Source organism: Pan paniscus, chromosome 1 (assembly GCF_029289425.2).
Source record: "Pan paniscus chromosome 1, NHGRI_mPanPan1-v2.0_pri, whole genome shotgun sequence".
Lineage (NCBI taxonomy): Eukaryota > Metazoa > Chordata > Mammalia > Primates > Hominidae > Pan > Pan paniscus.
In genome coordinates this window covers 4,718,980-4,735,656 of record NC_073249.2, presented here as the reverse complement: position 1 = coordinate 4,735,656, position 16,677 = coordinate 4,718,980, and the positions used below count along the sequence as shown (strand labels likewise).

Below are 16,677 nucleotides of genomic sequence, written 5' to 3'. Positions count from 1 at the left end.
TAATGACTTCTTATATAATTAAAACAACCAATTTAAAAACGGGCAAAATATTTGAATCAACATCACCAAGGATATATAAATAGACATAAAAAAATGCTCAAACATCATTAGTCATATTAGGGAAACACAAATTAAAACAAGAAACCAACGGTTCATACCCACTAGAAAGGTTATAATCAAAAGATACACAATGACAAGTATTGATGAGGATGTGAAGAAATGGAAATCCTTATACATTGTTGGGGGGAATGTAAAGTGATGTAGTCACTTTGGAAATTTCTTTTAAACATTAAACATAAATGTATGATCTGACCCAGAGATTCCATTCCTAGGTATCTACCTAAGAGAAACAAAAACCTATGTCCACACAAAGACTTAAATGCAAATGCTCACAGCAGTACTATCACAATATAAAAAAAACCCTGAAAATAACTCAAGTGTCTATGAACAGATGAATGAAGAAAATGTGGTATATCCATATAATAGAATATTATTCAGCATTAAAAAGGAATGAAGCACATGGTATTGTCTCAAAAGATATTTAAAAAACCAGCCAGATGCAAAAAGATTAAATATTGTGATTTCATTTATGTGAAATGTCCAAGAAAGGCAACTCTATTGAGACAAAAAGTAGACTTGTGAGGTTGGGTGTGGGAATGGGAGTGACTACAAATGGGCAGGAGGAATCTTTAGGGTGTGATGGAAATGTTCTAAAATTACACAGTAGTGACAGTTGCATAATTCTGTAAATTCACTATGTCACTGAATTGTATCCTTAAAATAGACAAATGTTACAGTGTATAAATCATACTTCAATAAAGTTGTTTAAATAAAAATTATATGCATGTATCACTTTGATAAAAAATAAAATGACAAAGCCAGAAAAAAGTCTAAGAAAGGTGAAAGAAGACTGATGGATGCTGTGTATAAAGGTCACCCAGATCTTTTCTTCTCAGGTAGATTCTAGAAAGATGGATGCTATTCTACAAAAACATCTAGGCTAATGGTTGTTGGTGTTTCCAAGCAAAATTACTTTTCAACCTTAAGAGAAAAAAGCAGTGAGCAACAAGTTACAAAGCCAATAATCTCTTCTTTCCCTAAATTCTGGAAGCATTTTCCAAACAGGCAATCTTTTAGCTTGTACAGTATATGACTCTGGTATCTAATGATAGCATATTCTTTCATTTATAATATCGGTATTTGTGTCAGTGTGGATGTTCATATGGTTTCTAAAGACCAGGCCTGTAAAATGATGTCTAATGTCAACATCTCAATTATCCTTCCCCAAAAGTATACTGACCATGATTTACACTGTGGATTCCTAAAACTATTAATCACGGAATGTAGTCAGTTCTCAGGTACATTTGAAACAGCAATTTATTCTCAATAACTGCTATAACTCATTTCTTTCTTTAATTTTTTTTTGAGACGGAGTCTCACTCTGTCGCCCAGGCTGGAGTGCAGTGGCACAATCTCGGCTCACTGCAAGCTCCGCCTCCTGGGTTCATGCCATTCTCCTGCCTCAGCCCCGCCCGGAGTAGCTGGGGCTACAGGTGACTGCCACCATGCCCGGCTAATTTTTTGTATTTTTAGTAGAGACGGGGGTTTCACCGTTTAGACAGGATGGTCTCCACCTCCTGACCTTGTGATCCACCTGCCTCGGCCTCCCAAAGTGCTGGGATTACAGGCGTGAGCCACCGCACCCAGCCTATAACTCATTTCTTAAAAATAATTTTAAAAAACTATATGCTCTTAAAAATATAAACAGTACAAAAATATTTAAAGAAAACTTCAAGTTCTCTCCTAGTGACCAATGTTAACCATTTGATATACACCCTTGCATATTCTGTCCTTGGTTTAGACCAACAAATATACACAGTTTTATATTTTATTCCCTCCTCTCTTCCAGTTCATAGAATACCATCTTATGCTATTAACAGACCTTCACATTGTTTTCAATTACATATGAAATAGGGCTGCCTTTTTCTTTTTTAAAAATGTATTTTTTTTTTTTCTGAGATAGTCTCACTCTGTCACCCCAGGCTGAAGTACGGTGGCATGATCTCAGCTCACTGCAACCTCTGCCCCCAGGTTCAAGTGATTCTCCTGCCTCAGCCTCCCAAGTAGCTGGGATTACAGATGCCTGCCACCATACCCAGCTAATTTTTGTATTTTTAGTACAGATGGGGTTTCACCATGTTGGCCAGGCTGGTATCGAACTCCTGACCCCAGGTGATCCACCCATCTGTCTCAGCCTCCCAAGTGCTGGGATTACAGGTGTGAGCAACCATGCCCGGCCTTCTTTTTTCTTTTTGTAATGTGATTGCTGGTGGGTCAAAGGATTTGCAAATACAAATTTTAACAGATATTGCCAGATTGCTTCCCCTACAGATTGTAGTAATTCACACTGTAACCAGCAGTTTGTGAAAGTATCTATTTCTCCACATTCTTGATAGCACTGATCTTTTCATATTTACCAATCCGAGATGAGAAGTGGTTTCTCATTGTTAAATTATATATTTTTATCTATAGGGAAAGGTGGAGGTGGATACTTTCCATGTTTTGGGCCACTGATATTTCTTTTTCTGTGGATTGCTTGATATATATTAATTTTTGTCCATTTTTCTATTACTTGTCATTTTATTCGCTCTTTGTACATTAGGGATATGCGCTGAAATATTTTTTCCCAAGTTTGTTTTCTCAGGCTTTAAAAAAAACTTTGTTCATAATACTATATATATATTTTATATATATATATAGTATTTATATATACATAAACTCAGTTCAATCCGAACATTTTTTCCTTAGGTTCCTGAGTTTGCTGTTTTTATGAAGGCGGCTTTCCCTAAGATTAGATAAGCCTGTGTTAAGTTCCCAAATATGCTTGCATCTATTTCTGGAATGTCTATTCCATTTCTCGTATGTATTTGTTCTTTCTCATAGCAATGCTATATATTTTTATTACAGTAGCTGTGTAATGTTCTAACATCTGGCGGGACAAAGACTCCTCTCTCAACATAATACTTTCTCAAAAATGCCTCAGATATTCTTGCATCCCTATTCAACTATATTCATTAATTAGTATATTAAAAATATGTACTAAATAGGCCCTCTTCCCATTTCAGTGTCTTGTTCTGCCACGCAGTTTCCATCTACTGAGTTTTGAAATTTAGAGCATACAGTTTTAGCAATTTTCCTGTGCTCCCATCAGGGCCTTCTTAAGCGTAATACAGTAGTCTCTCCCCCATCTGTGGTTTCATTTTCGTTGGTTTTAGTTACCGGAGGCCAAACCTGCCCCAAAAATATTACATTGAAAATTCCAAAAATAATTTATGAGTTTCAAATTGCAAGCAGCTCTCAGTACCATAATGAGACACCAGGCCATCCTTCTCTGTCCTGCCCAGAATGTCAATCATCCCTTTGTCCTGTGTCTCCACACTGTCTGCAGTACCTGCCTGTTAGTCACTTAGTAGCTGTCTCAGTTATCAGATCGAGTGGTTATCAGACCGACTGCCTGGTATCTCAGTGGTTGTGTCCAAGGAACCCTTATTTTACTAAAGAGTGGCCCCAAAGCACAAGAGTAGTGATGCTGGCAATTCAGGTGTGCCAAAGGGAAGCTGTAAAGTACTCATTTCAAGTGAAAAGGTGAAAGTTCTACCGAAGGAAATAAAGACAAATCATATGCTGATGTTGCTAAGATTTACAGTAAGAACAAATCTGTGAAATTTTGAAGGAGGAAGAAGAAATTCACGCTAGTTTTGCTGTCACACCTCAAACTGCAAAAGCTGTGGCCACGGTGCATGACAAGTGCTTAGTTAAGATGGAAAAGGCATTCCATTTATGGGTGGAAGATACCAACAGAAAACATCTTAATATTAACGGCAATGTGTCACTCCAGAAAGCATTGAGCCTATGCAAAGACTTCAGCAAGGAATCCCTTGAAATGAGTGACACCAAGCCATTACACAGACGGTCAACAGTAGCCCATCGGCACATCACAATGCCTACATCACCTCACTGCATCTCATCACGGAGGCACTGTAGCATCTCCCATGATCACAAGAAGGGGAAATACAGTACAATAGAGGATATTTTGAGAGAGAGACACATTCACATAATTTTTATTACAGTATATTGTTATAATTGTTCTACTTTATTATGTTATTAATCTCTTACTATGCCTCATTTATAAATTACACTTTATCACAGGTATGTATTGGAAAAAACAGTATATATATGATTTGGTACTACTACCCACAGTTTTAGGCATCCACTGGGGGTCTCTGAACATATCTCTCATGGATAAGGGGGGAACTACTGTATGTCTTGTATTATATTATAATCTTCTTCTTTCATGTAAAACATGGGTTTTGGCTAGGTATGGTGGCTCATGCCTATAAAATAAAGGCATGGTGGCATATGCCTGCAATCCCAACTACTCAGGAGTCTGAGGCAGGAGAATTGATTGAACCCGGGAGGCGGAGGTTGCAGTGAGCTGAGATCACACCACTGCACTCCAGCCTGGGTGACAGAGCGAGACTCTGCCTCAAAAAAAAAAATAAAAAGAAGAAAACACAAAAAAACCCCCCATGATTTTACTCCTTGAATTTACTGCTAAGCTAATCAATCTCATCAGCCCCTCACTCATTTTGTTTAGTTGCTCCAACTTTCCAAATTCTTTCCAGCCTCTGGGCCTTTGTACAGTACATGTCCCTCTGTCTGCTCTGTACGCATCTGCTTGGTCTGTTTAGACATTATTTCCATTAATGGCCTTCTCCAACCCCTGCTAAATTAAGACTAGATTCTCATTCATCAGACCTTGTACTTTTCTACTGCAGCATGTAACTACTGTTTATAAATCTCTATTTGGTTACCATGCTGTCCCCCACTACAGTAAGTTTCAGGAAGACTGTGCTCCTGTCACCACTGCATACCCAATACCTAGGAAGAGTCTAACACATATACTTGAAAAGGAGAATGAGTTCTTTGTATCTGTCTCTGAACCATTACTAAAAATACATTTTAACAGTGCAATACTTGCAACCAAGATAAGAATGCAGACTTTAAAAGCCCAGTCGTTCTCTATTAAACAGAAATTATATATTCATTATAAATTATTTTTACATGTAAGTCATTACTATCAGTAACTGGCTTGTAGGATAATCTGTATTGTTCTTTATACTGATTGAGTCTAACGATACTGCTCCTATTTTAGAATTTTTCTTGAACTAAGTATTACACTACAGAGATAAAGCTCCTTCCTATATACTATTACTAACCTCTCTTAGTAGAACAAAAACACAATACGCAAAGCATACTAGAAATATTTGGTTCTTTTAATCAGCTATTCATGGTGTAATAAAATAAATTTAAGTGGCACCTAATTTAACATTTAAAATAGTTCATTAAAAGATAATCTACAAAACAATGTTATGCCTAATTGTCAAAATAACACCTTTTTTTTCAAGAAAGGAGAAATAAAGGCATAATCAAAATTATGGCTAACAACGTGGGTTCATTTTGACACTTACAGATGATTCTGTAGGCATATCGGCAGGCACAATGTTGAAAACCAATCCACTAGATTTAAAATTAATGGTAAGATAAAAAAGAAAAGATACACATTTCAGAGGTAATGTTTGAAATTAAAGAAAAATATCCACCATATATTACAACAGATCTTTTAATGACTATTTTTAACATAAAGATTGTTGTTTTGGGAAACATCTTTTCTCTTTGAACATTTCACTAAATGTTCAATGTATTAAATAACTGACAGAAATAAGTTCTGTGTTCTGTACAAATTAAAGGTCCCATGAATACATAACCCCCTCCCAGCCCCACCAAAGCTCAATTTTGCATGGTCTCAGCAGAAAATAAACAGCCCAAAATTTAAACAGAATTCATAGCATTACAAAAGTTTACAGAACCCCTATGTTTTCATCATTTGTTTCTAACAACAAAGATTACAATGACAGAACTGAATGATCAGAATGTAAAAATATTTGTGCAAAACTGCATTAATTGTTCTCACCATCTAATAGGGGTAAAACTTAAGAACACGCAATGACAATAATGAAGAAAAACTACATTAAAAGTAATTCTACTTTTGATATCAAACAACATGGATTATACTATTACTAAACATTGGAAAAAAAAAACGTGGCACCATGAGAGCAGCAGGAGCAACAAATGATTTGGCAATTCCAGCTAAAGAAAGCTGACACTGGAATATGCCAAAGTTAATCTCCACAGTAGGCATCCATCTGAAAAGACTGGAAACAACTGTAGGGCTTCAAACTTACTTCAATGTCTTTATTCTTGAATTTGCAGGTCATAAATGAAATATTTAAGAAAGTCTTTTCCCCTCCCTCTCAAGGAGGGGGATGTTTCTTGCATTACTGGCAATCATTAAAAGAGTTGAATCATAGATTCTCTGGATTTACCAACACCAATCCACTTAACTAGGAGAATACAAAGAGAAAAGGAATTGAATCAATTCATCTCTAACGTTCACTCGTTGGGATTAAAAAACAGGTAGTCCCCTACTTTTCTCAGTATCACCATAACTTTTCCCTATGTGCCTTTTTGCTGTTCTCTATTCTGTTAGCAGACTGTGCCGATTTCTAAACAGGATGTACAAATAAGACCCAGCACAGGACAGTATGCCTTACTGTTCCCTTTTTAACTGTGCAGTATTTTCACTTTCCTAATGACTTAGGATAGTAAAATATTGACCAACACCAGCAGAGACCTACAGAAAGTTGGTGATCAAGTTCCTGATAACAGGCCAAGATAAGCATCTTCAACATCTAGATGAGAATATGATTTTAACTTGCACAGCCTCAGAAACTGCCCACTACAGGAGTCTATGGAAATCGAATCATCTGCATCACATGGTTTCAGATTATTTGCAGAATTGCCAGCTTCCATAAGGTACTGTTAGGATCAACCTTCGTGGTATTTTACAGATTTTTGTTAGACTCACTGCTGTTTATATTTCAAGAAAATGCTGACCAAGAGCAGTAAGCAAATATGCTTACTAAATTTGACATCATGCTGGGAGGGGCAACTAGTAATTTGGAAAACAAGAATCATGCTGGAAACGAAGCACAAGGCAAAAGAGATTTTACACGGAGGACACATCCCACACACTTCACTTTTTCTTATCTTTCAAATATCCATCAATGCCAACAAAACGATACAAGGAAAAAGCCATCTGTTAAAAGAATGACTTCACATAACTAGATACAGCCATACGTTGTTATGCCTAACTCCCTTGCCATCTTATATTTGTTCTTTAATAAATAGGCTTAACTATTTTTAAAATTTTTTTTCTTACATTTTTTCTAGTGAGATTTCCCATTTTCTATACCAATTATTTCCCAGTGTATATTCAGGAAACTCCAAATCTCAAGGGTAATTTAACCCAAACAAACCATAAACCATTTTTAACCCCCCAAAAACACACACCATTTTTTGTGGTGGTAGAGATACATGAGGATTTGTTATTAAGAGGGAGAAGTGAATGAGACAATGTCACAGGATAAAAAAAAGACTAAGAATTAAAGACAGGGTCAGAAAGGGTGAGAAGTAATCTATTATCTTCTGTTTAAAGATGAGCATCGTATTTACTTTAAGGAATAAAAATATTACTTTGTATCTTCCTGGGCATTTATGCAAATCATGTGCACTCTGTAAAGTAACAATGATCTTTCCTTTATTCTATTTCAAAGGCACATAGGCAAGTTAAAAGAAAAGACAGTTGGCCGGGCATGCTGGCTCATGCCTGTAATCCCAGCACTTTGGGAGGCTGAGGTGGGCAGACCAAGAGGTCAGGAGAGACCAGCCTGGCCAACATGGTGAAACCCCGTCTCTTACTAAAAATACAAAAATTAGCCAGGCGTGGTGGCGCGCACCTCTAATCCCAGCTACTCGGGAGGCTGAGGTAGGAGAATAGCTTGAACCCAGGAGGCAGAGGTTGCAGTGAGCCGAGATCCCGCCACTGCACTCCAGCCTGGGACAGAGCGAGACTCCGTCTCAAAAAAAAAAAAAAAAAGAAAAAAGAGAGAGAGAGAAAAGAAAAAACTGTTATTCACAAAGTGTTTATGTTTACCTGGAATTTGAAGCTCATCTTCAATAAATCGAACATAGTTTTGTGCATTAACAGGTAGTTCTTTAAACGCCCTTGCATTTGATATGTCTGTGTTCCATCCTGGGAGAGTCTTATATTGAACTTCAACTTTATTTAAGACTTCTTGGTTTGCTAAAAGTTAAAGAGGACATTTATTCATGGCACACACTGTTTACTGTCAAACAACTTTTTGATATATTGTAGGTTCAAAATCTCTTTTCAAAATCTTTGGAGCCACATATGTTTTGGGATTTAGAATTCTTCAGGTAGTAGAAAGGTAAAACAGTGCAAATACCATCTGGAGTAGTATTCTATAATCAAACATATTTCTGCAGCAACACATATGATCATTCGCTATAAGAGGATAAAGATTATGTAATACTAACATTAGTTCAAGACTGGTTTTGCTGCCAAATGAATCTGGGTGCCAAACTTAAAACTTTCCAGTTTTAAAGCTTATTGAATTTCCATTCTATTGATTAGGGATTGTAGATCTGCATGACAGCAACTTCACAGAAAGAAGGCCTGCATACCTGCTGTCTTCTGAGAAATCTATGGTTCTACTTGAAATTTTCTTCATTATTCTACCTATTTTCTCTGTATCCCCTAATGGAAACTGAACATGTACTAAAGAAAAGTTTCTTTGACTTGAGTCAATACAGTGGATGCTATGGTACTCTGCCCAGATTTCTCTCAAGACTGAGAGCTGTGGGAGCTCTGCCTACTGAACCACTCACAGTTCAGAGCCTCTGCAGCACTCGCCCTCCACCAAAGGGAGCTGCTGCCCCCCAGCAGCCCATATCCATTGACTTGTCAATGTAGGAATAGAAACAACCTGGGCACTTAACCTTAATTTGGGACAACTTTCAAGGGCTATGTTAGCTCCAGAGCTCCCTATGGGATCAGCGAAGGCTTTTTTGCAACTATATTGCAGTGCAATTTCTCCCTCTGCCTAATCCTGCTTCTCCCACTCCCTCACAGATGTTGTTGCTCAGTGCACTTATGAGCAAACCCGCCTATGTGCAAATCTCTACATTGGAGTCTGTTTCCTAGGGAACTCAATCTAAGATAGCTGGCACCAGGAATGGTTAGAGGAAGATAGCTCTAAAATGAGAACCAAGAGGCAGAATCACTGGCTAGCTGGCTGGCTGGCAATGAGGACTGCCACTGGGGTACACAGAGTATGGATAGCCTCTATCTGAGGCACTGAGATTCGAGCACGGTGGAACAACAGAACTGGATGGCTTTTGCTGAACGCTATTCACGAACTGGAGAAAGATAATGAAACCTGTCTGGCAGAACTTAGACAAAATTCCATCTCCTATAGCAGAGAGCAGAAAAAGACAATGATTAAGATGAGAATTCAATCATATAGACTGCAAAGCTCCAGAAAAAGCTGAATTCTGCAATCCAGCAAGTTTGCTATGGCAAAGTCAGAGCTTTGTTTGGGAAAAAGTGGGGCCCTGAGACTGAATGGGACATCTGAGTTGACATACTTGAAAATCCTGAATCCCTAGATTTTCCAAACTCTCTGGGTCTGCAAAAGGTCCCATTACTTCCTATTAAAGGTTGTGGCATCCTGTTGCTTGAAGATGATGCAGAGGCCTCTGTCTTGCAAGGCAGCATGTGCCCATCTCACATCCACCTTCACCTTCCCCCTCCTGGCCAGTAAATAACTAGGTTCAGGTCCCAGTGTAACCTGGCTAAGGAAGCACTGGGCCTACTAAGGAAGGAAAGGGACTGTATTCTAAAAGATCTGCAGGAACAAGACAACATTTGCCAGTAGGTACCAAGAGAGTGTATATGGAACTGGATCCTGAGGATGCTGGGTCAAGGGGGGCAGCAGGTGGTAGAACAAAGTTGAGTAAGACTATATTGGTATGGGACTATCCTCTCATGATGCATGACACAGAGATGATGAAAACATACTGCTAGGAATGCTCTTGGAAGCTTAGAAAAAGTAATGAACCATACTAAGTATGTATGCCGGAACTGCTGTTGTAGATGGTAGGAGGAATTAAGAGAATCAGTGGGGCTTCCATTTCTAGTCATCATAAAATACACAGTTCCCAACCAGCTCTCAAAATGACAACTCTTTCTAGGCAGTGAACGACAGGCAGGCACAAAGCCATGGCTCCTGGGAGAGAAAACTCACAAGCAAGTCCAGAAGCCACCCAACTTTCTGCCTAGGGACCATTTCCTGACCACAGTTCAGAACACTGGTGTCAGCAGAGAATGGCAGCTCCACTGACCTGGGGAGGTAGATAGTTGACTTCAGGAAAGCTGAAGCAGCTAGAATCAGCAGCGCCAGGCATCAGACAGGAGCTGTAGAGAGAAGGGCCCCCCAGAAGTCCATGTGAGAGTCCCAAGGCTACAGGAGGACGCCACAGGTAAAGAGCAGGACCATCAGAGGCTTACCAGACCTCAGCTGCTACACAGTTGGGGGTAGAACAAAGACTCTAGAAGTCAGTAGTGCTGCTGAAAAGGAAGGGACAGGGTACACTGGTGCTCCAGCACTGCTGGATTGAAGAGATCTCATTATTATACCTTAACTCTCCTGGCATCCAGCAGAGCCACCAGAAAGGCTGCTCTTTAAGAATAAAAGCCATGCCCTTGAGTGAAACCTATTACAAACCTCCCATAATGAAGCCAAAAACCAAGCTCTGCCAAGATCTATAGAAGAGACAAAATTTGGAGACTGACTCATACCAGCTTAAAGTTTGAAAAACATCTTGGGTTTTCCACGTAACTACACACAAAGCATAAAACCAAACTATACAAGTTCAAGATGATCAGTGAATAATTCAATCGTCCCCTAAAACAAGGATCAACACTATTCAGAGGAAGATAACAGAATCTGAGTTTCTTTAATATATCATCCACAATGTCTAATAGTCAACCAATGACTATCAATCAATAGTCATTAGGCATAGAAACAGTGATCCACAACCAAGGAAAAGAATAGTCAAGAGAAACTCGAGATGGTCTAAATGTTAGACTAACAGAAAAAAAGTAGCTAATATAAAAGCAAATTTCATTGTTATTGAGTGAACAGATAGGGAATCTCAGTAGAGAAACAGGAAGTAGAGAAGAGAGCTAAATGGAAATTCTAGAAATAAAAATTCACCAGTGGGTTTAAAAGCATATTGGAGATGCTGATCAGAATCATTTACCTCTTCCAGTGACTCCATTCCTTGCCTGCTGGCTTTGGCACATGAAATCCAACATGATAGGGGGAGCCTTAGCTTAAAGCTTAATGGGACTTTTGCTTCTACTTTCCTGCTGTGATAGCCACAGTAGGGGCTAATTTACTCCACTAACCTTCCTCTTATAAGTTTCCCTAGGAAAGACAACAACCAGAATCCTACAGGAGCTATTCCCAGAAGGCTGTCAACTTATTTTACCCTCTTTAAGCACTCTCTGCTGCTGGTGGGGAGTACTGCATGTTGCTGATTCATAGCTCAGTCCCTCTCCAGGAACTGCTCTTGGCCAAAGGGAGCTACCTCACTTGAGGAACAGCTCTTATTTCGTGGCTAGTTGTTGGGAGGCACAAAGCTCTGGCTACTTGCCTCAATTTAGTATAACTCTAAAGGGCCACCCTAGCTCTGTGGCTCCCAATGGGATTGGCTGCACTGTATTTCAACTAGTCCCTCTGCTTCTTTCATAAGTGCTACTGCTGAAAGCATTCTCTACTACACTTCTTGGATACAAATCTCCATCTCAAGAGTGGTTCCGGGGGATCTTGACCAAAAACAGCTTTAAAATTAAACACATGAAATGGACAAGTTTTATGTGTTTTGTTAGTTTTTAATATTTTAATTAAAAGAATTTGCTGTAATGTTCTAGAGTACATTACCATAGATGATAGACCTTGCCACATGTCATTATACTTGGTTAGACTATTCTTTTTGGTGTTTGAAGTTATAACTCTTGAAATAGCTTTGTAAATAGAATTAAGAACCAGGACATAACATATACTGGAACAGCCAGTTTTCCAAGTGAATATTGTCCTACAATGGCAGTAGATACTTTTTTATAAGATATCTAGACTCCCTCTATACTTACATACATGTAAGACAAGGAAAGATAATATGCATTTAATTTCTAAGAACTTAGAGCTAACCTTAATTCCTAAGAAACAGAAGTCATAAGGTAGTCACAAAACCTACCGGCTCATCAAGTTTTATTAAGCTAGTCAATATTCCTTCATTTGGCATATTCCTAATCCTTATCAAATGACTATTATAGAATAAAGGGCAGAGAAAGTCATTCATGGGGCCTGAAGGATAGGGAGGGCTAATGTACTGAGAGCCAGCTTAACAAGGGCTCTTCTTACCCCTCTTCTTATTCACTCTCAAGAGTGGCATACTTTCCCAAGGAAGGGAGAAACATCTCCATGGAAACTGCTTTCAAAGGAGGGAAGATGAGACTCAAGAGCTGTATGGCTGGGCTCAGAGGTCCATGTTTTTTCTTTTGAGTTTGAGCACATGCTTGTTGTGACCCAACACCTAAATAAGTATTAGCTATGAACCAAATAACTAATAATAAGTGAGCAAATTTGCACTAATCATAAAGGGCATATCAAACCTGTCGCTATCTATCACAAATTATATGGAAGAGCTTTATGAAACTGCTCTAATACATTCACCTTATAATATCCTTTAGATATTGCCTAAAAGAAAATACCTGGGATATGAGGTATGATTTCACCATCTAACTTGTAAGCAACTCCAACTTTGATTTCCGTAAACATGTCCAAAATATCCAACTTGGTAAGTGCCAACCTAATTTTGGAAGAAAAGGCAATGTTAAAAGAGCAGACTCTTAAAGCCTCTAATATCTAATTTGATTAATGCAGGAGTAAAGAAAAATTCATGCAAAGCTTAAAGTTCTAAAGCAATTCTGAAAACTGGTTAGGATTATATTTTAAAGCGTGCCACACATAAGACGCTAGAGGACAATATACACTGAGTTACTTTGCTAGTAATTGTAACAGATTTTCACTGATGAATTTTGCTTAGCTTTCTTTTTTGATCGTTTTGAGACAGGGTCTCGCTTTGTCACCCAGGCTGGAGTGTAGTGGCACAAACACGGTTCACTGCAGCCTCAACCTCCCGGGCTCAAGCAATCCTTGCACCTCAGCCTCCCGAGTACCTGGGACTACAGGCGTGTGCCACCAGGCCCAGCTAATTGTTTTGTATCTTTTGTAGAGACAGGGTCTCACCAGGTTGCCCAGGCTGGTCTCGAACTCCCAGCCTCAAGTGATCCTCCTGCCTCTCGGCCTCCCAAAGTGCTGGGATTATACGCATGAGCCACCATGCCCAGATCAGCTTTCTTATGATTGATGAACAAACAACATGTATTTGTGGGAGGGCTGCCTGGAGTTAAGGTTGCACTGTGGCCGTGGAACACAGCAGAACTCACTACACTACATGGATGATTAAGATACATGTACATTTACACACATGCCAGCATCCCTCAATTCTTCACTCTGGTTACCATCACCTCTACCCTTCTGGTCAGAAATTGTCAAAGAGTGAGAAAAACCACATCAAGGACCTCTTCATGATACATCAAAATTTCCCGACAAACTGACTGGAAAACAGGTTTTAAAGAGAAAATCTGCAGAAATTAGATAACAAACTAAATTTGGGATTCTCGTCCAAAAACTGTATTTTTAACTTTATTGTTATTTACTGGAAGTTCAGTCTAATGCAGATATGAATACATTTATTTACCTATTCATGTATATGTATTAATAACAACTTAGCTTTCCCTGAGCATTTTCAGTTAGCCAGGCAGTGTGCTATAGGCTCTCACTATGTTTCTCACCTAATTTTTAAAATACCCCTATGAAGTAGGTAATGCTGTTATATAGATTTCAGAGAGGATAAAACAGAGGCAGAGGATGATTAACTTGCTCAGCTACACAAGCATAATGCACAGATCTGAGATCTGAATCCAGGAACTCAGACATTAAGCCCATGAGCGGATCACTAGGTACATCGCCTCCCCGCTGTACATGCTCATGGTGTCTGTGCTACCCACCTGTCTATCTGTCCACCTATCTGCCTACATACCCTATTCTGCCTGCCTCTATACTTAGAGTATCACGATTCTTTTCAACAACCTTGGATGTCTAGGAGGATAACTTGGGGTCTCTCTCCTTGTGTACCCTTCCCCCTATATCTTGGTCTACTTCTGCCTGGCACTACAATTTCAATATGGAGTCTAAAGAGTGAAATTTTCCTATTAAGGTACTCCACAAAATTAAACCTATGGCCATTAATCATCTATGATTTCCTGAAATAAATGTTTCTGAAGAATACTCACGCAGTAAATCCATTGATCATATGAGCATATTTGAGCAAAACGAGGTCCAACCAGCCACATCTTCTTTTCCTTCCAGTAGTTACACCAAACTCTCTACCCCTTGTTTGTAATAATTCTCCAATTTCCTACAGAACAGAAAATTGAACTTTAGGATTAGAATAGCAGTGCTATATATCTGGTGGAATAATACATGCTAGAGATCATAGCAAAGCCTCTTTGAGATAAACATCTTTCAGGTAATAACTAAATTGAAGATAGAATTCCACAGAGATGATGAATTTTATCTGAGGGAGGCATTATTTGGAATGCTTCATTTATTATCTTTTTTTATGTTAATATTTTTTACAATGTTATACAGATAACTTCCTAAAATTTAGATTGACAGATTAAGAAAAAAACAGTATTTATTAAATAGACGAATCCAGCCAGTTCTTCCAAGAGCTGCAGTTTGATGCTTTTCCTGAAAACCATAAGGCAAACGTATCTAATAAGTCATTGATATCATAATGCCCTTCTGAAGAAAACTAAGATCAAAAACATGCTCAAATATCTAAGCTAAGGTCACTCCCTACAACTTGTTTTTCCTATGATCTACCGAAGTCCTTGATTTGCCCCTTTCTGCTTAAAGCTATCATTTCATTATCTCTTATATTCTGGCATCATTATAATTACATAGTTTTTGTTTATTTTTGTTGACTTTATTTTATCTTTTGAGACAGAGTCTCGCTCTGTTGCGCCAGCTGGAGTGTCATGGTGCCATCTCAGCTCACTGCAACATCTGCTTCCTGGGCTCAAGTGAGCCTCCTACTCAGCTTCCCCAGTAGCTGGGACTACAGGTGCATGCCACCACACCCAGCTAATGTTTGTATTTTTTGTAGCGACAGGGTTTCACCATGTTGCCCCAGCTGATCTTGAACTCCTGGGCTCAAGTGATCTGCCTGCCTCTGCCTCCCAAAGCGCTGGGATTACAGACAGGGGCCACCACGTCCAGCCAAAATTATGTATTTAAGAAAATGTTGTTCTGACCAATCTTGCAAATTAAGTGAAAGGCACAGGAGACAATAATTCATTAAGAAAAAAAAGAAGAATGAATTTTTAATACATTTTGATTATTTACTTAGAATAGGCTTACATTGTCTTGCTCTGTAGGAAAGGCACCAATACCAACTCTAGTTGTATAAGCTTTCACAACTCCATACACTTCTCCAACATTTTGAGGTGGCATACCCAAACCAGTACAAACACCTCCAACAGTACAATTTGAAGAGGTTACAAAAGGGTAAGTCCCTAAAAACAGAAACAGACATTAAAATATAGTAGACACACGAATAACACATTTTAAAACAGAATTACCGTTACAATTCTGCATTTGAGTATATTATAGGTATCTAACAGATCTGAACTGTAACTGCCCTCTCAAAGACTCAGTGTTTTACTTTTTATTCATTTTAGCTGTAATGACATAAAAACGAGGTCAGAGCTTTAACGCAAGTGCTTATACAGAGAGGCTCCTTGAATGCATGTACAGTTACTGACTCAGCTCTTTATAGCAGCTACTCACTTAATGGATTAGGAAGAAATTTAATGCTGAAACTCATCTACTTATTTTCATAGTTTCCTGTTAGTGTAAAACAAATATGACTCCCTCATACGAATATTTAAAGTGTTGTAGCAACCTGGAGTGACGGCAACACAAGAATTTTGTAGGATTCAACATTTCCCCAGCTTTTAATCTCTACTCAGGGAATAACCCTCCAATTATAAGAGCTAATTAAAGAGTGGCATACTTTCTCACCCCCAAAGATCTCCTTCATATTTAACTATTCACTCTACCAAGTAGACACTCTGTTTTCTTTCCAGACTGGCTAGACATACTATGGTATCAAAAATACATATCTACCATACAGAAATACACTTTCTTTAATAGTTTACTTGGAGTCAAAAGCCAATGAAATGTCAGTAAAAGCCAATGAAATGTCAGTAAAAGCTGAGAACAATCAGACTAATCATGAGAAATCATGTTTAAATGAAACGGTCAACAAACTAATGAGGCAGTAGTTTGACAAAAGAAGTTAAGCATTAATTAACCTTTTGAAGATGAAGGAAATGCTCTGAATTCAGAGTCTCATGCCCAGGGAGTTAATTTATATAAATAGGCTTTTATAAATCTTGCTTAATAATAATGTACACATTTTTAAAAGGTTGAATTA

The 16,677-nt window shown here is 38.5% G+C and overlaps 1 protein-coding gene across 1 annotated transcript in view; it reads right to left on the bottom strand.

The window, feature by feature from the left end:
* Positions 1–5,315: 5,315 nt before the first annotated feature.
* The window catches only part of ADSS2 (adenylosuccinate synthase 2), a 43,045-nt gene continuing 31,683 nt past the window's right edge, over positions 5,316–16,677 (bottom strand). Inside the window, exons 9-13 of the mRNA XM_003807994.5 lie at positions 15,600–15,754; positions 14,468–14,592; positions 12,821–12,918; positions 8,117–8,266; positions 5,316–6,464 (exon numbers count right to left, since the gene is read on the bottom strand). Coding sequence (XP_003808042.1) covers positions 6,412–6,464; positions 8,117–8,266; positions 12,821–12,918; positions 14,468–14,592; positions 15,600–15,754 — 581 coding nt within the window. The 3' untranslated portion in view covers positions 5,316–6,411. The remainder of the gene's footprint in view (positions 6,465–8,116; positions 8,267–12,820; positions 12,919–14,467; positions 14,593–15,599; positions 15,755–16,677) is intronic.